This window comes from Sturnus vulgaris, chromosome 5 (assembly GCF_052056855.1).
Source record: "Sturnus vulgaris isolate bStuVul1 chromosome 5, bStuVul1.hap1, whole genome shotgun sequence".
In the NCBI taxonomy this organism is placed as follows: Eukaryota; Metazoa; Chordata; class Aves; order Passeriformes; family Sturnidae; genus Sturnus; species Sturnus vulgaris.
The window spans coordinates 13,760,125-13,775,213 of NC_142247.1; the positions used below are offsets into that span (position 1 = coordinate 13,760,125).

The 15,089-nt window shown below is 41.3% G+C and overlaps 1 protein-coding gene across 20 annotated transcripts in view; it reads right to left on the reverse strand.

Annotated features, from left to right (window-relative positions):
• Positions 1 to 3,179: 3,179 nt before the first annotated feature.
• The window catches only part of SOX5 (SRY-box transcription factor 5), a 614,147-nt gene continuing 602,237 nt past the window's right edge, over positions 3,180 to 15,089 (reverse strand). For all 20 annotated transcript variants that reach the window (XM_088164910.1, XM_088164917.1, XM_088164914.1 and 17 more), the window contains 2 exons: positions 11,905 to 12,121; positions 3,180 to 8,677 (listed from right to left, as the gene is read on the reverse strand). In XM_088164910.1, the coding sequence (XP_088021036.1) occupies positions 8,374 to 8,677; positions 11,905 to 12,121 (521 nt within the window). In that variant the 3' untranslated portion in view covers positions 3,180 to 8,373. The remainder of the gene's footprint in view (positions 8,678 to 11,904; positions 12,122 to 15,089) is intronic.

A 15,089-nucleotide genomic window follows, 5' to 3' on the forward strand; every position in this document is an offset into this window, starting at 1 on the left:
AGGAACATTTTCCAGGGGTGATAATTTGCACTAAAATGGGTCCCTCTTATGGCTACAACTGTGCCTTTGCCAGCAGTTTACATACATTACTTGGGATACACCAAGTATCCCTCCTTCCTGACATTGCTAACTAAGACTAAACACACAGAGATTCAAACCAAGTCTGACTTATCTCAAAAAGCCACTCAAACTGCAGCTTGAATTGCCACACAGGGCTGGCAGAATTTTCGCTAAAACTTAAATTCGTGCTTTTAATTAGGTTTTCAATTTCATGTGTACCATTCTACTGTCATTTAGGCCCAGCTCTACTAAAAGTCTTCCTACTTGAAGTATTTTAGGTTTTCGTGGGGAGGAGCATTTTGGTGCAACTTTAACCTCTTCCTAAAGGCTTGGCCTCCACAAAGGGGTGAAGGGCCTGATTTTGGTCAAAGTAACATTCCATGCTGCCTCTGATAGCAAGTTTAGAAGAGTACTAAAAGGTAAATTGTTGTAAATCTGCAAATAAACAACCCTGAAATCAATTAATTATTAATCTCACGTCAAGTAGTTCACTCTGATCAGGTTAGTGGCTGGGAAACCCTCATCACATCCTCTTCAGCCATACAGGGATAGGTGGTGGTGACAGCTGAGTGTGTTGGACTATCCAGTGCTCTGAGCAGAATCTGTCTGTGATGGAGGACGACTCCATCTGAGCACTTGGTCCTTTCCCTGCTTTCCTGGACACAGACACCTGCTTTTCTTTGCCAGCAGAAAAAAACCACCCAAAACGGAAAAATCCCCCAACCACTAAGCACTGGCTGATCTCTCAGGGTGTTGGATACAGACAGCCATCTCCCAAGGCTGGATTTCCAGCTAGCCAGACAGATGTGGTGCAAGTGAAGGTGGGAGTTTCATGGGTGTGTGTGGGTAGTGGGAACCTGTGACCCACCTGAGCAATGCCATAAGACCATGGCTACAATGATGGATGCAATGTTTGCATGACTGAAGGTTGGACAGCAACAGCTCCAAATCATACTTGGGAGTCTGCAGGATTTCTCCTGCATTAACTTATATCAAATTTACTTACCAGAGGAAAACACTCACGGCACTCCTGCAGTGCCTTGCAAATCCACCCCAGAGCAGGGAAGGCAGGCTGCCACCCCTGTGCCCCGCACAGCTTCTCCAGCAGGGATGTGGTGCAGCTGTGGCACAGCTGGTGCTCACAGGGCTGCTGACACCACCAGCCTTCCTGAATTAGGCCAAGGAAGGTACAATGCTTGTTTCTTTTTCCTGTCTTTGTCATTATCTTGCAAGAATCTCTGATTCCAGTGCTTAAGTTCCACTGTAACACCACCAGACATGAACAGAGCATCCCAGGGACTAAAATTAGCTACTCTGACTCTCTCGCTGGTCTCAGGCACCAGATTACTTAGATAAATATGTTCACAGGATTTTCTGTACCTTTAGAGCATGTGTTTTCCACTGGCTGGCCCGACAGACGCTGCCTGCTCTTCTCCCACATTACTTTCCTACAGTATTGCTGAATATTTATTAACTGAGAGCTTATTGACAAGCTCCCATGCACCCATTTCTCACTGATGCCAAAGTCACAGCACTGAGCTTCCTCGTGAGGCACATACGCTTTCCATAACCTTTCATGGCTTCTGCGGGGGGTCTTTTCACTTTCCTACACACACAGAGCTTGGTATGTTACTTTCTTGGTAGGAATGCGCTAATTGTCACACGTCTTTCTTTTTAAAATAGTTTAATGTCATAATTATCCTCATTTTCTTCCTTCCTGCTACAGGCAATTGCTGGAATGTTTTAGAAGTTTTTGGAAAAAAAAAAAAAACATGAAAACAAAAACCCAATCAAAATCCCCTCACAACTTGTCTAGAGAGAGAATTGTTACCACTCCCAAGTCTGGGCCATATCACTTAAGGACACTAGAAACTTTTTTTTTAACTTCAGATGCATACTTAGGGTTTAACTAGTTGTCATCCCTGGTTTTGCAAAGCCTAGCCTTATCCTATATTACAGTTTAGATGCATCTTCAGCTTAGATTTTCTGAGTTTCTCCTTGACATTTTTCCACCAGATTTAGGGAACATTTTTGCTTCTTTCAGGTACCAGCTCCAACAAAAAGGAAAAAGAAAAGAAAAAAAAGGAAAAAGAAAGAAAAAATAATTCTAAGTCACTCCATCTCTCTCTGTAGGGTGGTGAGAAGACCTCACCTGTTCAGTCATGCTCAGATTCAGGTGGGCAGTGTGCCATGTCAGCACCAGAGAGGGGCTCCCTTCATCACATGTTGCTGACAGTATCAGAAAAAGAGATTTTGAGGGGTTAAACGATTTTGACTTTTATTGGCCTGAGCCACCATCACATGGCTCCTCTCAAGACCATTTCCACTTCCACTGGACAGGTGCTCTGTAGGTGCTCTTGGCTGCATCAGGAAGCTGCTGGAGCAGATCTCTGGTTTGCTGGTGGGAAGTTTCAGGTGCCACCTCACTCACAGGAAAAGCACAGAGGACAACCTGGCAAACCAAAGAAGTGGGGACAGGTTCATAGGATCTCCACCAGCTACCTCCTGCTTTCCCAAATATTGCCTTTCCCTTTAGGAAATCTGGAACCATGGAGTGGCATCTGTCAAGCCGTAGGCACTTGAGAGTAAGCACCCATCAGAATAACTTACTGTCAAAAACAGGTACAAATTCATTTCATCCCACTTCATGCCATATGCTGCTGTCAAAACTTCATGAACTGTTTAGGCAGCATGTTGGGCCATTTTGACTAACTATGAGCAGAGCTATTTTTTTCATAGCTTTGTGTCACTGGCGTTTATAATTGGGTATTTCCCTGAGCATGCTTTGGTGTCTGAGCAGACGAGCCTGTGGCAAGAGAACACAGCTCGGCAAGGTGGGCATGGGCCAAGCCTCTGGATTTGGCCATCCTCTTATCATCCTGACAATGCACTGTACCACATTGCTCAGGGAACAACTTCTTCTGTTTTAATGCTAATATTTGAAAGATGGGGTGATCTTTTTGTCCTGTGATTTGATGAAAATCTTGAATCTCAGAGCAGACTGGTAAGCTGAATCTAAATCTCATTTTCTGCTGCTTGAGCCCAGCTGTTTTGTTCTCTTGACAGGAAAGTTTGCTAGCACACACTTTGCTATAGTAAGTGGGAAACAGACCACAGGATAGGTAAAGAACACATTTGCTGTTTTATTGGTGCCTTGCAGGGCAGTAATACTGAAAAAGGGGAATGCAAAAGAAACAAAAACCCAAAAACCAAAACCAAAAACCCAGGATGGTGGCAATCCACATTGTATTTTTTTTAAAGAGTACATCAACTCCTGTTTTTTTTCATTTATTGTGGCATGAATGATAACATAAAACCAAAACATGAAAATATACAACTTATATTACACTATGTGTTATGAACAAAATATAAATCTATAACTCTATGTTATATTTACATAATTATTTCTTTTATTAAATTTCAAGTGAGATGGTAGGTTGCACATACTTTGTTTTAAGCTCCAGGCATTTGATTGTCTCTATTTCTTTTCTATTTTCATTTCATTTGTAAAATCCAAAACGTTAGAAGGATAAGAGCTTTAGAGCCAGTGGAGCTATATAAATACTGTTTCAGCAAACCAGTGACAAAAAACACTGGGGAGTAGAGAAATCAGTCAGTAGAAAAAACGAACTTGACATGTTCTTCAATCTGGGAAACTGACAAGTTAAGATAAAGTCGAAAAAATGTAAATATAAACCAAGCTAAACAGACAGCCCATGCCCTGTGAATTGAGGATACACTTGAATTCACATCTAGTGAATTACAGTTATTTGCAAAATGGAAGGGATGGTTCTACTGAGAAGTGGTCAGACAAAGAAACTTCCTATCCCACACATGCCCTGAAACGTCCGAGATACCACACAGTTGCCTTTCTTTACAGCAGATGAATTCTTGCTAAGGAAGACCTACATTTCCATGGAGCATAATTATTTTTGATGTTACAAATGTGATGTCAGAGGCTTCTTCGGGGACAATAACAGCTCATCTCTTTGGATTAAAAAGAAAAAGCTCTGAAAATGTGCTGTAAAAAGGTTAAAGACAATTTACTTTCTAAAAAATGATTTAATTAAAGACAGTCTACTGCAGTAACCAAATCTTTGAAATAATGTCTTCGAAGAAAGAATTTCTTCCATATGCATTCATAATAAGAGGATTTGGTTACAAAACTAATTAAATGCTATAATAATAGCTAGTGTTCTTTTCTGGGGGCCTGATTAATATAGCGGAACGGTTAGATAAAGATGTTAAATGCACTTAAAAATCCTATTTTACTAATATAAGGCATGAATAAATGGAAAAAAGGATATACTCTGTGTTATTTAATTGAGCTTAGAAGCAAGTGCCTCAGTTTTTTTCCATTCTTTTCCCCTTTTCCCCACTCCTGGCAATGTTCTTTCTCAAGCTCACAAGATGCATGGTGGCTTCCCCCATTCAGGAGGAGGTGGCCAGCACACCCCACCCCAGGCAGCTCCCCAGGAGCATCCTGGCTCGCCAGGATCCCAGGGAAGAGGGGAACAGAGCCTGCCTTGGCATTAGGGCCTCAATGAGCTTTTAGGTTAATAAATCCTAATCTCTTCTAACCTGTTTTTTCTACATGCTCCAGGGCACAGAACCCAGGAAAAAAAAAAAGAAACAAGACAAGAAGATAATTTTTATAAATGCACGTTTTGCTTTTTTTTTTTTTAGGTTTTTTTTTTTTTTTCCCCCAGAAAATTCAAGAGGGACAAACAGTACCCTATTTTCAAATCTGGTCTTCTACTGCTGAAGGATATATGGGTGCTCATCCTTGGACCTACGAAAACATTAGCACGGGAATTAAGTATTTTGCTGGTTGGGAACCGAAGAGTAATTTTTTTTTAATTTATGTTTTCATCTTTTGGCCTTTTTTCTTTTTTTTTCTTTTTTTTTTTTTTTTTAACATTTCTGCATCGGTTTCAACATCCCAAATGTAGAGGAGGTGGACAGTCTGCTAAAGCAACCCATTCCCAAAGCCCGAGGGAGGGAAGGCTAGGCTGGGGTACAGTCTCTCCGAAGGAATGTGTATGGGACAAAACCAGCCGGTTCAGCTGAGCCCTGCAGGAGCTGGTGTGAAGAGCACGGGGATCCTGGAGAAGGGCACGGTCCCACCGTGCCCAACACACCAGGCTGCCTCCAGGAGCAGCTCCCACAGAACTCAGCACTGGAACCTGGTCCCAACCAAGTCCAAGGGCCCCCTTGCCACTGAGCTTTCCCAGCCCATGCCTCCAAGACTTGCTCCAATCCCGCCTGCCACAGTGGCACCTACCTGGAGCTAAAACAAAGTATTCCGGTAGCCCGAAGTGACACAATTAAACCAGAGAGTCTCTAAACCGTGGTGGAAATCATCCAGCAAATGTGAGGTGAACCCACAAGAGTCAGAAGTAATTTGTTCACAAAGACAGGGAACAAATTTAGAAGTTAAAAAAAAATAAAATAAAAAGGAGCAAATATCTGTTTTCACATTGTACATAATAATGATATAAAAACAATTGTCTATTTTTTTTCCTTCTTATCCAAACAGAGTGCTTTTAAAAAATTGGCTCTAGATGACTGGTGTAATTAAATAACTAAAATGAGTGATGAGAGAGCAGAAGTTAATTAAGATTGAAAACAACACTCCCATTAATTCACTCCATCATAATAAACATCAGAAGTTGACATGGCTGGGGCCAAAATTAAAATAAAAGAAAGAGAAATGGTGTGAGCAGAAGAAGAAGCAATTTGTTTTCATATGTATATATATATATTTATATATATATAAAAAGGTAAGGTGGGGAGGGGTATCCATTTTAAATAGCCTAACAGCTTCATTTGCTGCACTGCCAAATTAGAACAGAATAAAATAAAGTTAAAAAAGGGGAGGTGTAAATAAATTATACATAATTTACTAATCTGGGAACAGCTGACCATTATTATTATTATTATTATAATTACCATTCAACACTAGCAAGAAGAGGCAGTTCAACTGAAAAAAAAAACAACCCCAACACAGTCATAAAATACAAACAAAAAAGAACCCTCTCTGATATGGAGGATATGATCAGCTACTCCAAGCATAATTTCAGAGCAAATCTTCTGAGAGAGAGAAAATAGAAAATAAGTTTTCAAAGCAGAGGTGGAAATCAAAACAGAGAAAACAGAAGAAAAAGAAAAGAGATGTAGCAGAGTAAAACTATCACATGTCCACACTCATTGGAGTATTGTCCTAAGTCTTCAATGGCATTTGCTTTTTGCTTTGCACAAGGTCTGCAGAGGTCAAGTTACAATTCAAGTGGGATTTCAAGGGGCAAAGAAAGGCATTCCCCCCACTTCCTACCTGTCCTGTTCATCCTGCACCTGGCATCAAGGGCCGAGTTTGCCTGATTAAGGAACTGTTTGCAAAACCAATGCTGCCAAATAGTGGTGACAGGGTTCTGGTGAGTGCTTGGGCTAGGATCTCACTGCCACTAAGATGCATGGGCCAATTTCACAAGTTAGAGGTGATAACAACAGCAATGTGTCTCCCTCTGGGAGTAGGAATTTACTAGGAAGCAACATAAAGTTGGCATCGTCAGTCAAAAAATGAATTCAGAGGAAGGTTTTTGCTTCAGCAGGACCCCAAGACCTTCCTTTCCAGGGCACAGAGCAGCTCCCAGACAAGCTTCCTCATCTGATTGTGGTTGACCAAGGAAGACAAAACTGCCCAAGAAATAGGTAAATAAGTGCTCTACAACAACACTGGAAATATTTTAGCACAGGAGAATAATTTTTTCAATTGTGAGAGGCAGCAGCGAGGGAAATTCAGCACTGCAATGGTTTGAGTTCTTCCAACCTCCCTTTGAATATGGAAATCTCTTCATAGCTATTAGCCTTCCTTCCTACACAAACATCTCACTGATAAAAGACAGATTTCCGCCAGTACACAGAAGAAAAAAAAGTCAGTTAAAAAAAATTGCCGTTTGAATTAGAAATTGGTACTCAACCACCCTGAAGGTACGAGTTCATCAGAACTGGACTCGGTTGGTGGTAACTTAATTATGCTCAGCAAGGAGGTAACATTTCCAGCTGCTGTGTCCCATGCAGAACAAACCACATTTTGGACAAGCCTTTTTTATGTTTATGCTGCCACTTGAAGTGTAAACGAAAAGTAAAGGTTTCTTACAGACCAAGTCATTTGGAGGGTGCAGGACTTCATTCTGGAACATGCTTTTTGCTCACGATAGTCCAAGATTATTCTTATCAGTACCATAAACACGCACACATGAAAATCCAAGACCATAAAATATTTTTTCTCTAAATTTCTTATGTGTCTCTCTCTCTCTCTTTTTTTTCACCTGAGAACAGCACCTACAGTTTCCTTTAAAAAGCAAAAGCAAAACCAAAAATATATGTCTAATCTCACCAGCTGCTGGTATATCAGGTTCTTCAAGGGATTGTCTAAGATATAACACTGTCCTAACTTAAGACAGAGCAAGAAGCAAATGAAAAGCCAAAGAAAAACAAAACAAGAAGAGACCAACCTAAAAAAAAGCAAATTGGACTAGTTCAGCGCTTTAGTACAAATTTGGCACTTGCTCAAAGACTCAGTATGGTGTGCAACTGATGAAGAGAAGTCATCTCTTGAAATGAAATGCTTGTTGGGGTTAACAGAAAGACTCCCCACTTCCTTCCTTGCCAGCCACGCGCGCAGGCACGCACACACACACACTTCTGACCCAGATTTGACAGGGAGGAGGAGGAGAAGGAGGAGGAAGAGGAAGAAGAGGAGGAGGAGGAGGAGACAGAGGGGGTTAAAAGGAATTTTATCTTTTTTTTTTCCTGTCAGGTGCATTACCAAAAAAAAAAAAATTATTTCTCTTTAAACTGTAGCACAAAACAACAAAACACATTCACAAGCCACTTGTTGGCACTGTGTACCTGAGTGAGAATTTCTAGAACATTGTAGAACAAACAGCCATAAAGTTTATTTGAAAAAAAAATAATAATAATAAAAGGTCGACGGGTAAGACTTCAGTGCTTGGGTATAGCAGCTGAATTACTGGCATTATTTTACCCATAGCTTATATCATTCTGTTGTTGTTGTCGTTGTCTTTGTTTCCTTTCTTCTGAGCCTTTTTTCTTCTGATGCAGGCTGATGTCTATTAGTCAGCTGATGTCCCAACTATTTAAGACTAACAGTTAAAGTAACAGTCAGTGTATGAGAAAGTTAATGTGCTTGGCCACTGGCAAGGATAAACCAGATGGGGCTTTATTTATTTATTTTATTTTTTCTTTTCTCCTTGAAGTCCTGCAGGTCACGAGACATTGGGACCCCGATCAGTTGGCTTGCCCCGCAATGTGGTTTTCACTGTCACTGCCATAGTCTGCATCGGGGTCGTCCTCCTCCTCATCGTACTCATCGTAGATCTCTCCGTTGACGTCGTCGGGCTGCATCTCCTCCTTGATGTGCGGCTCCTCGCCCTTGACCCCGTAAGTGCTCTGGATGACGGGCATGCCGGGCTCTGGGCTGCTGGACACGCTCGAGTGCTCCGAGGGCAGGTGTGGGGAAGGCATTCCCGCCATGGCAATGGCTCCTGGGTACACTACACCCGCCGTGGCAATGGGGATCTGTGCTTGTTGCCTGGCAGGAAGAAGAGAGGAAAGGGATGTTGGAATGCTGCGTGGAATAAAAGGAAGGTAAGTTCGGCAGCATGCAGAGGAATTCTTATATCAATATTCAAAGCTCACCAAATGACGCTCCACAAATGAGCATAAAACCCAAATCAGTTCCTTACTGATAAGAAAACCTCTGTAAACACCTCTAGCCCTACCTGAACTACACAGCTTCAGCTTGCCTGCTTGTGAGGGAAAGTTCTTTTCTGGATCTGCTTGGTGCCAGCCAAAAATAAACATTCTTGTCAACTGTGGTCCAACTTAAAACCCTTATACTTTGAAAATCTTAGTTTTAAAAAATCCAATCTGCTATCAGGACTGGACATAAAAGTCACAGTAACTAGACATAAATTTCCAATAGGAGAGATGCAGCAAGGTCTAGGTAAATTGTACAGGAATGGGAAGATGCTGCAGGAAAATGCCACGGGATGAGGAAAAATCAGAGACAATGCTTACTCCACATCAGGGACCTGGTCATTGCTATGAAGAGGAACAGTGGGCCTTCTGGAGCCAACATGAGTTTATAGGATGGATCACTAAAGGCTTCCCACCGGAAGGGGAGAGTTTCCATTGGGAGCAGCAGTGAATAGCAAATTTTTCCAAGGACAGTGGACAAAACTGGGAAAAGGCAGACTTAAAACAGAAGTGGGCATTATTTATAAATTAATAAAAAGCAAGGAAACAACCTGAGCATTTGAGAAAATCTACAGGATGCCTTTAAACAGCATCTAAGCCTTGGAAACCTGTCTGCAGTAATGAAAGAAGAATTATTCCAGGATACAGAAATTCACTTTGCATCAAGAACACTAGCTGTGTTATACTAGTGTTTGTTTCCCTGAGAAGCTTCAGAGTCCCAACAAGCCTAGAGGTTTAAAATTCATGCTCCTTTTGTTTCCTTCCTGCATGAAGTAATTCCATTGCAGTAATTCTCTTCAGTACATGCTGCACATTGTAATGTCATCAGCGGTGTGTCCATCTGCACTGAAAAGCCTTGCCACAGGAGACAAGGCAGAGTCTCTTGAGATGAACATTCTTAATTAAGAATGAAACCCTTCCCTGTTCCCCTGCCTGCCTGTGCCCTGGCTGCACAGTAAGCCTCACACAGTACAGTGATCCTGAAAGACTTTCCTCTGCCAAACAGCTTTATACTCGTTTGGAATTGCTTGCTGCATTTTCAGATACTTCCTGCCTGCCATCTGAGCAAGGCCTCCCTCCACAGAGCCCTTATTTCCGTGTTTCTGAAACAACTCAAGTTGTCTCAGCTGCAAATACAGCTCTTAAAGTAGGGAGCAGATCTAATTTGCATTTTATTCTTAATTCAGTAGGAAGGCTTTTGTTTTCTGGAGTCAGCATCTCTGCAACAAGATTCAGCACACTTAAATAGGTTTTAATATTTAACAATAGGAACACTTTGCACTTAAATGGTGCTTTTCAGAGTGCTTTTCAAATATTAAATAATTTAAGAGTAGTATTTTTCCACTTCTATGGAATGTCCAGCCTAGAGGACCTTGCAGCAGTCCTCAGATAGTAATGTATTAGGGCTCTCAGCAGGCCACGCTCGCCACCACTGAAGATGAGGACACTGAAATAGGGAACATTAAAAAATTCCCACTGTGATGCCTCCAGCACAGCCACAGCTCCTGTTAAACCAAAAACTTACTGTGGTGCCCAGGCAGGAGCTGGGCTGGTGTTTAGCAGTTTAGCCCTAAATGACCTGTACTGGTGGCTGCAACAGATGGGAAATTTAGACCAGGAATGCAACTGCAGTGCTGTGACTGGTGACATCACACACTGGTCCCACTGCAGCCACTGGCCACTCTGTCAGCTGCTTCCATAAAGGTTTCACCCCAGGTTCTGTGCTCTGGTGCCTCAGTGCAAATTACCTCCAGAAATGTCTTGATTTCAATGTCAGCCTTGTTTGGAAAGCTGAATTTCTGTAGGCAGAATGTTACAAGGTTAATTTTTTTTCCCATGATGAGGCATGCATATTAACCAGATAAGCAGTGTTTTGGGGGCTCTGTTGCCACCTATTCTTTTTCCATAAGGCCCCCTCCTTTTTTTTTAATCTCTTGATGCCAAATGTTGGCTGACTTCCCTGTGTTTGTTTCAGTGCTTACCACTGGGATCACTGGACCTGCCAGCACCACAGGGTTAAGCAGCTCAAATTTCTCTGCTGAGCGGCTTACTCTAACAATGCACACTGTAGCTGTTTAAAACACAGCCTGATGACACTTCACAGTCACTGGATAGATGTTCTCTCCTTTATTGCTACTTCTAGCCATTAACTAAAGAGATGTGCAACCCAGTTAATACTGAAAGGATTCCAAATTAAGATGAAACAGAACACAAATTCCATAATTTCAGAAGGTCGCTCTTGTTGCTGGTTTTGCCCTTTTTTAGGATCCCTGTGTAGCTTTTAATTTTCTCAAGTGAATACAGAAATATTGTGGAATATTTGATTACTTCTGATTCTTTTGAATCTGCTGTAACCAACACCAAGAAATATCTGCAGAAGGAAAATATATGCTAGTCTTCTAGGCATATTTTATTCTAATCATATCAAACTGATCTATTAGCTGTTTATCAGAACTGGTCTTAAAATTTCTTAAAATTTCTTTCAACAGAAAGCATTTAACTTGCTGGACTGTAAGACACTCCCTGGAAGGGCAAATGAACAATGTACACATGATATGAATACAGCTTTATATGAATCAACTGAGCCACGTCCATATTCCAGCTCAAGTTCAGTGTGTTCAGCAGTCTTTTTGCAGACCACTTGCCACAGATCATACTGAATGCAAACTTCTATTTTTGGCTTTTGGGTCAAGAGGCACTACCACAGATTCATTCAGATATTCTTTCTGAGGCCTCATAATAGTTATAAGGCTTTACAAGAAGACTTACTTTTCTTTAGAAAATCTTAAAGCCTTTTTTTTCATTATCAGAGTGGAAATGAGACAGTTGGCTGAAGCGTTAAGATGAGCATAAAACAGAGCCAACAAAAAGATCCCTAAAACTGCCTAACTTTCTCCTGGAACACTCTGTCATCAACTATAACTCTCATTTTCTATTCGCAATATCGCACGTTCTTGCCAATAAACTACAATTAAGAATTTAGAATTCTCCCTGATTTTTTACTTCTTTTGTTTTGTTTGTTTCTGATGGAACGAGGAGTAGTTTTGAAAGGTCCCATACCCAACATTAAAGTACTGCCTCATCTCCTGGCGTCTGTTGCGCATGATGGCCTTGTACTCGCCAATGCGTAGCTTTTTGCCATCTACAAGGCAGGTACGCTTCGGCCTGGGCTTGTATTTGTAGTCTGGGTATTTCTCCAGGTGCTGTTTGCTGAGCCGGGCCTGCTCCTCATAGTATGGCTGCTTCTCTAGGTTTGTCATAGCTTTCCAGCGAGATCCTGTCACCAAAAAAACAAAAAACAAACAAAACAAAACAAAACAAAACAAAAAGGAAAAAAAAAGATGAGATGCTACTCATCCCCAAACACTGCAAGGCAGAGAAACAAGTAGGTCACCCAGAACAAGACACCTAAGGCCATTTTGCTTTGGGCTGGGAATCTGTCAGAGCTTCCAGACAGGGTTCTGGTCTTGTTTGTATTTGACTCATAAACCCCTTGGGTATGGCCAAGATGCAGAGAGAGATGGCACTGGAAATTTTGACTCAATATTTCACTGCAATTTATCTACCTTATAAGGCCATTCAGGTGGGCAGTAAAACCATTACCCTGATAATGGGCAACCCCTGGCACTTTGTTTCAGGAAACAAAGCAGTAAATTTTGGAGGAATGGACACACAGAGTGCTCTGCTGTGTCCCCACACTGTCCCTTGCCTACGTGCCTGTTTACACCTCCTGTTCAGAGAAGGCTCCACTCCATGTGGTGCTGTCTGCTCACTGGGATCCATGGCTGGATCAAGGATCAGATATGCACATGTCCACAGCTTAATCATTCCTGACAAACACCAGGTCTTTCTGGCTCCCAGGTTGGTGAGAAGCAGAATAAGAACTGACTGTAAATGCTCTGCAGTCAGGTAGGTACAGGAGCCTGCAAAGACCCTAAAGCAATGCCTCTAAAAGCTATAAACTATCCCATATGTGTCAGTGGGGTTTTAACTCCAAGACCAAGTCCTGGAAAACACTGCCAGCTCCAACGTAAAGAATTTACTGTGTCATGAAGGGAAAAGCACTGGGGTACTGGCACATTTCTCCCTGGAGTTGCACTATGGCTTCATTGCTGGCAGCCTTGTTTTCTGCCTATGTTAACGTGGGTATTTGAGATAGGGATATAGTAAAGACTTCAAAGTTGTTTTCAAATGCCTGATGAAAGTTATAAACTAATATTTCTTAAAGGGAATAATATGGGAGCAGAAAGTAAAAGTTCTTGAGTCAGTTGCCCAATTTTATTTTTCCATTAAATATAGAAGTGCTTCAGGGTAAGATACATTTCAAATAACAGGAATAGTTCAAGCTGTGAAACCTGTGGCCTAGAAAGAAAACTTTATTGGAAAATAGTCAAGTTTCCCACTGGAAAAGTGTTTGAATACTTTCTCAATTTAATGGGTTCATAATGTCATATGTCATACTTGACTTCCTCTTGTTCCTGATTTTTTATGGTTAGCTCATGCTATTACTCAGCCTGGTCTTATCCCACTGTACCCCCAAGACTCGCAGTAGAGAGAGCACAGTTATCCTTTCCCCAGGAAAGAAAACAATTTCATTCCCTATAGAAAGGCCCCTTCTGATTATTGACACCATTTCCTCTATCTTTGAAACTTTATTCCATGTTGCAGTCTGGGCTTCTGGAGAGAAGAGCTGGTACCACCTGATGTCACATCCAGAGATAAGCAATGCAAAAACAATGATGTCTTTGTTCTGAAAAGGGGCAAGGGGCATGCCTTTCTTAACAAACATTGCTTTGAAGTCAAAACCATAATTTTTCATGATGTTTACAACATACAGCATACAGACATCCCCCAGCCAGTCCTGGAATGGGAAAGAGTTTAAGGACATTGTTATTAGCTTAGGCCCAGCACCATAACTGCATGGCTAGCTGGCTTCTAGGGTTTAGACTGAAAGTCCTGCATGTCACTTCTTATACCACAGAGAGGTAGTGGGGATTTGTGGCAGAGCTCTGTGTTACATAAGGGCAGCACCCCAGTGACCAGAATCCTGCTCAGCAGCTTTGTCTCCTGCAGAGAAATTCTTCCAAGCTTTTTCAGGAAAAGAGACTAGCTAGAAAAATGACACTGACTTTCTGCACGTAGTACCTCCTGGATTTGGGGATGAATGACACAGTGATAAACACATGACTGTCAAAACACTGCACACCAACTAATGCTGTGTAAGATGGAAATACAGCTTGGACCTGTGTTGAACAATGTTAAGAATTCAGGTAAAGCAGATGAGCTCTGGAAGATGCCCAGATGTGGGTGTGCTTTCAAATTTTGCACGTAGGCACTGACACACTGGTGTTTCAGCAAGGAAAATATTAAGAATTAGCCTAAATCTAGAGTTGCCTAATCCCAGACCTGCTGAAGTCCTAACGGCCTAGGAAAACAGCCCCAGCCCCTTTTCCTGATGCTGCATCAGTTTTTTTATGAATAGAAAAGTTGAAAACCTCAGTCTTTAAACAAATCTTGACATTTGCTTTATATGCTGTGAAGGGATCTGCAACGTAGGGACTCACACATATTTTGAGACAGACAGATGCACAGAAAAGGTAGAAATTAAAGTCACCTCTCACAAAATTACCATGAAAATGCTCTATCCCAGCACAGTTTCTCTTCTGCTGTGCCAGTTCACTTGCTACAAACCTTCAGTCAGATCTGGGCAGGCAGATTCCTACCCCTCCATGTGACAAGAAGTAGTGGGTAAAGTCAGGCAAACAACAGAAGCCTTTGCAGCATCAGGGCCATAAAACATGAAATTTTGATGCATAATATCTGTACATACAGTTACACATACATTATTTATACATAAATGCCATTATATTTTTTCTTCCTGAGCCTGCACACTCAAATATAACAAAAATCCTGAGAGTTTCACCTCTCTTCCTAGCAAATTTTTAATCGGTGCCTTCTGCAGTGATACGTCCTCTTACTGTGACTTTACTGTTTTTACAAAACATACTAAATATAATTTACTAGTATGTTTTGAAGTATCATACATAATTAAAGAAACAATGCTGTCAAAATAGATTTTTAAAAAGGGCACACTTTCTGATGATAAACCATTGTTCTTTACATTTGACAATTTTCACTTTTTTTCTTAGTAATTTACATAATCCAATCAATTCTCTGAACAGTCTTCATCGCAAATTTTGAAGGATATGTAACTCTGATCTTGGAATTTCCACCCATGGGATAAT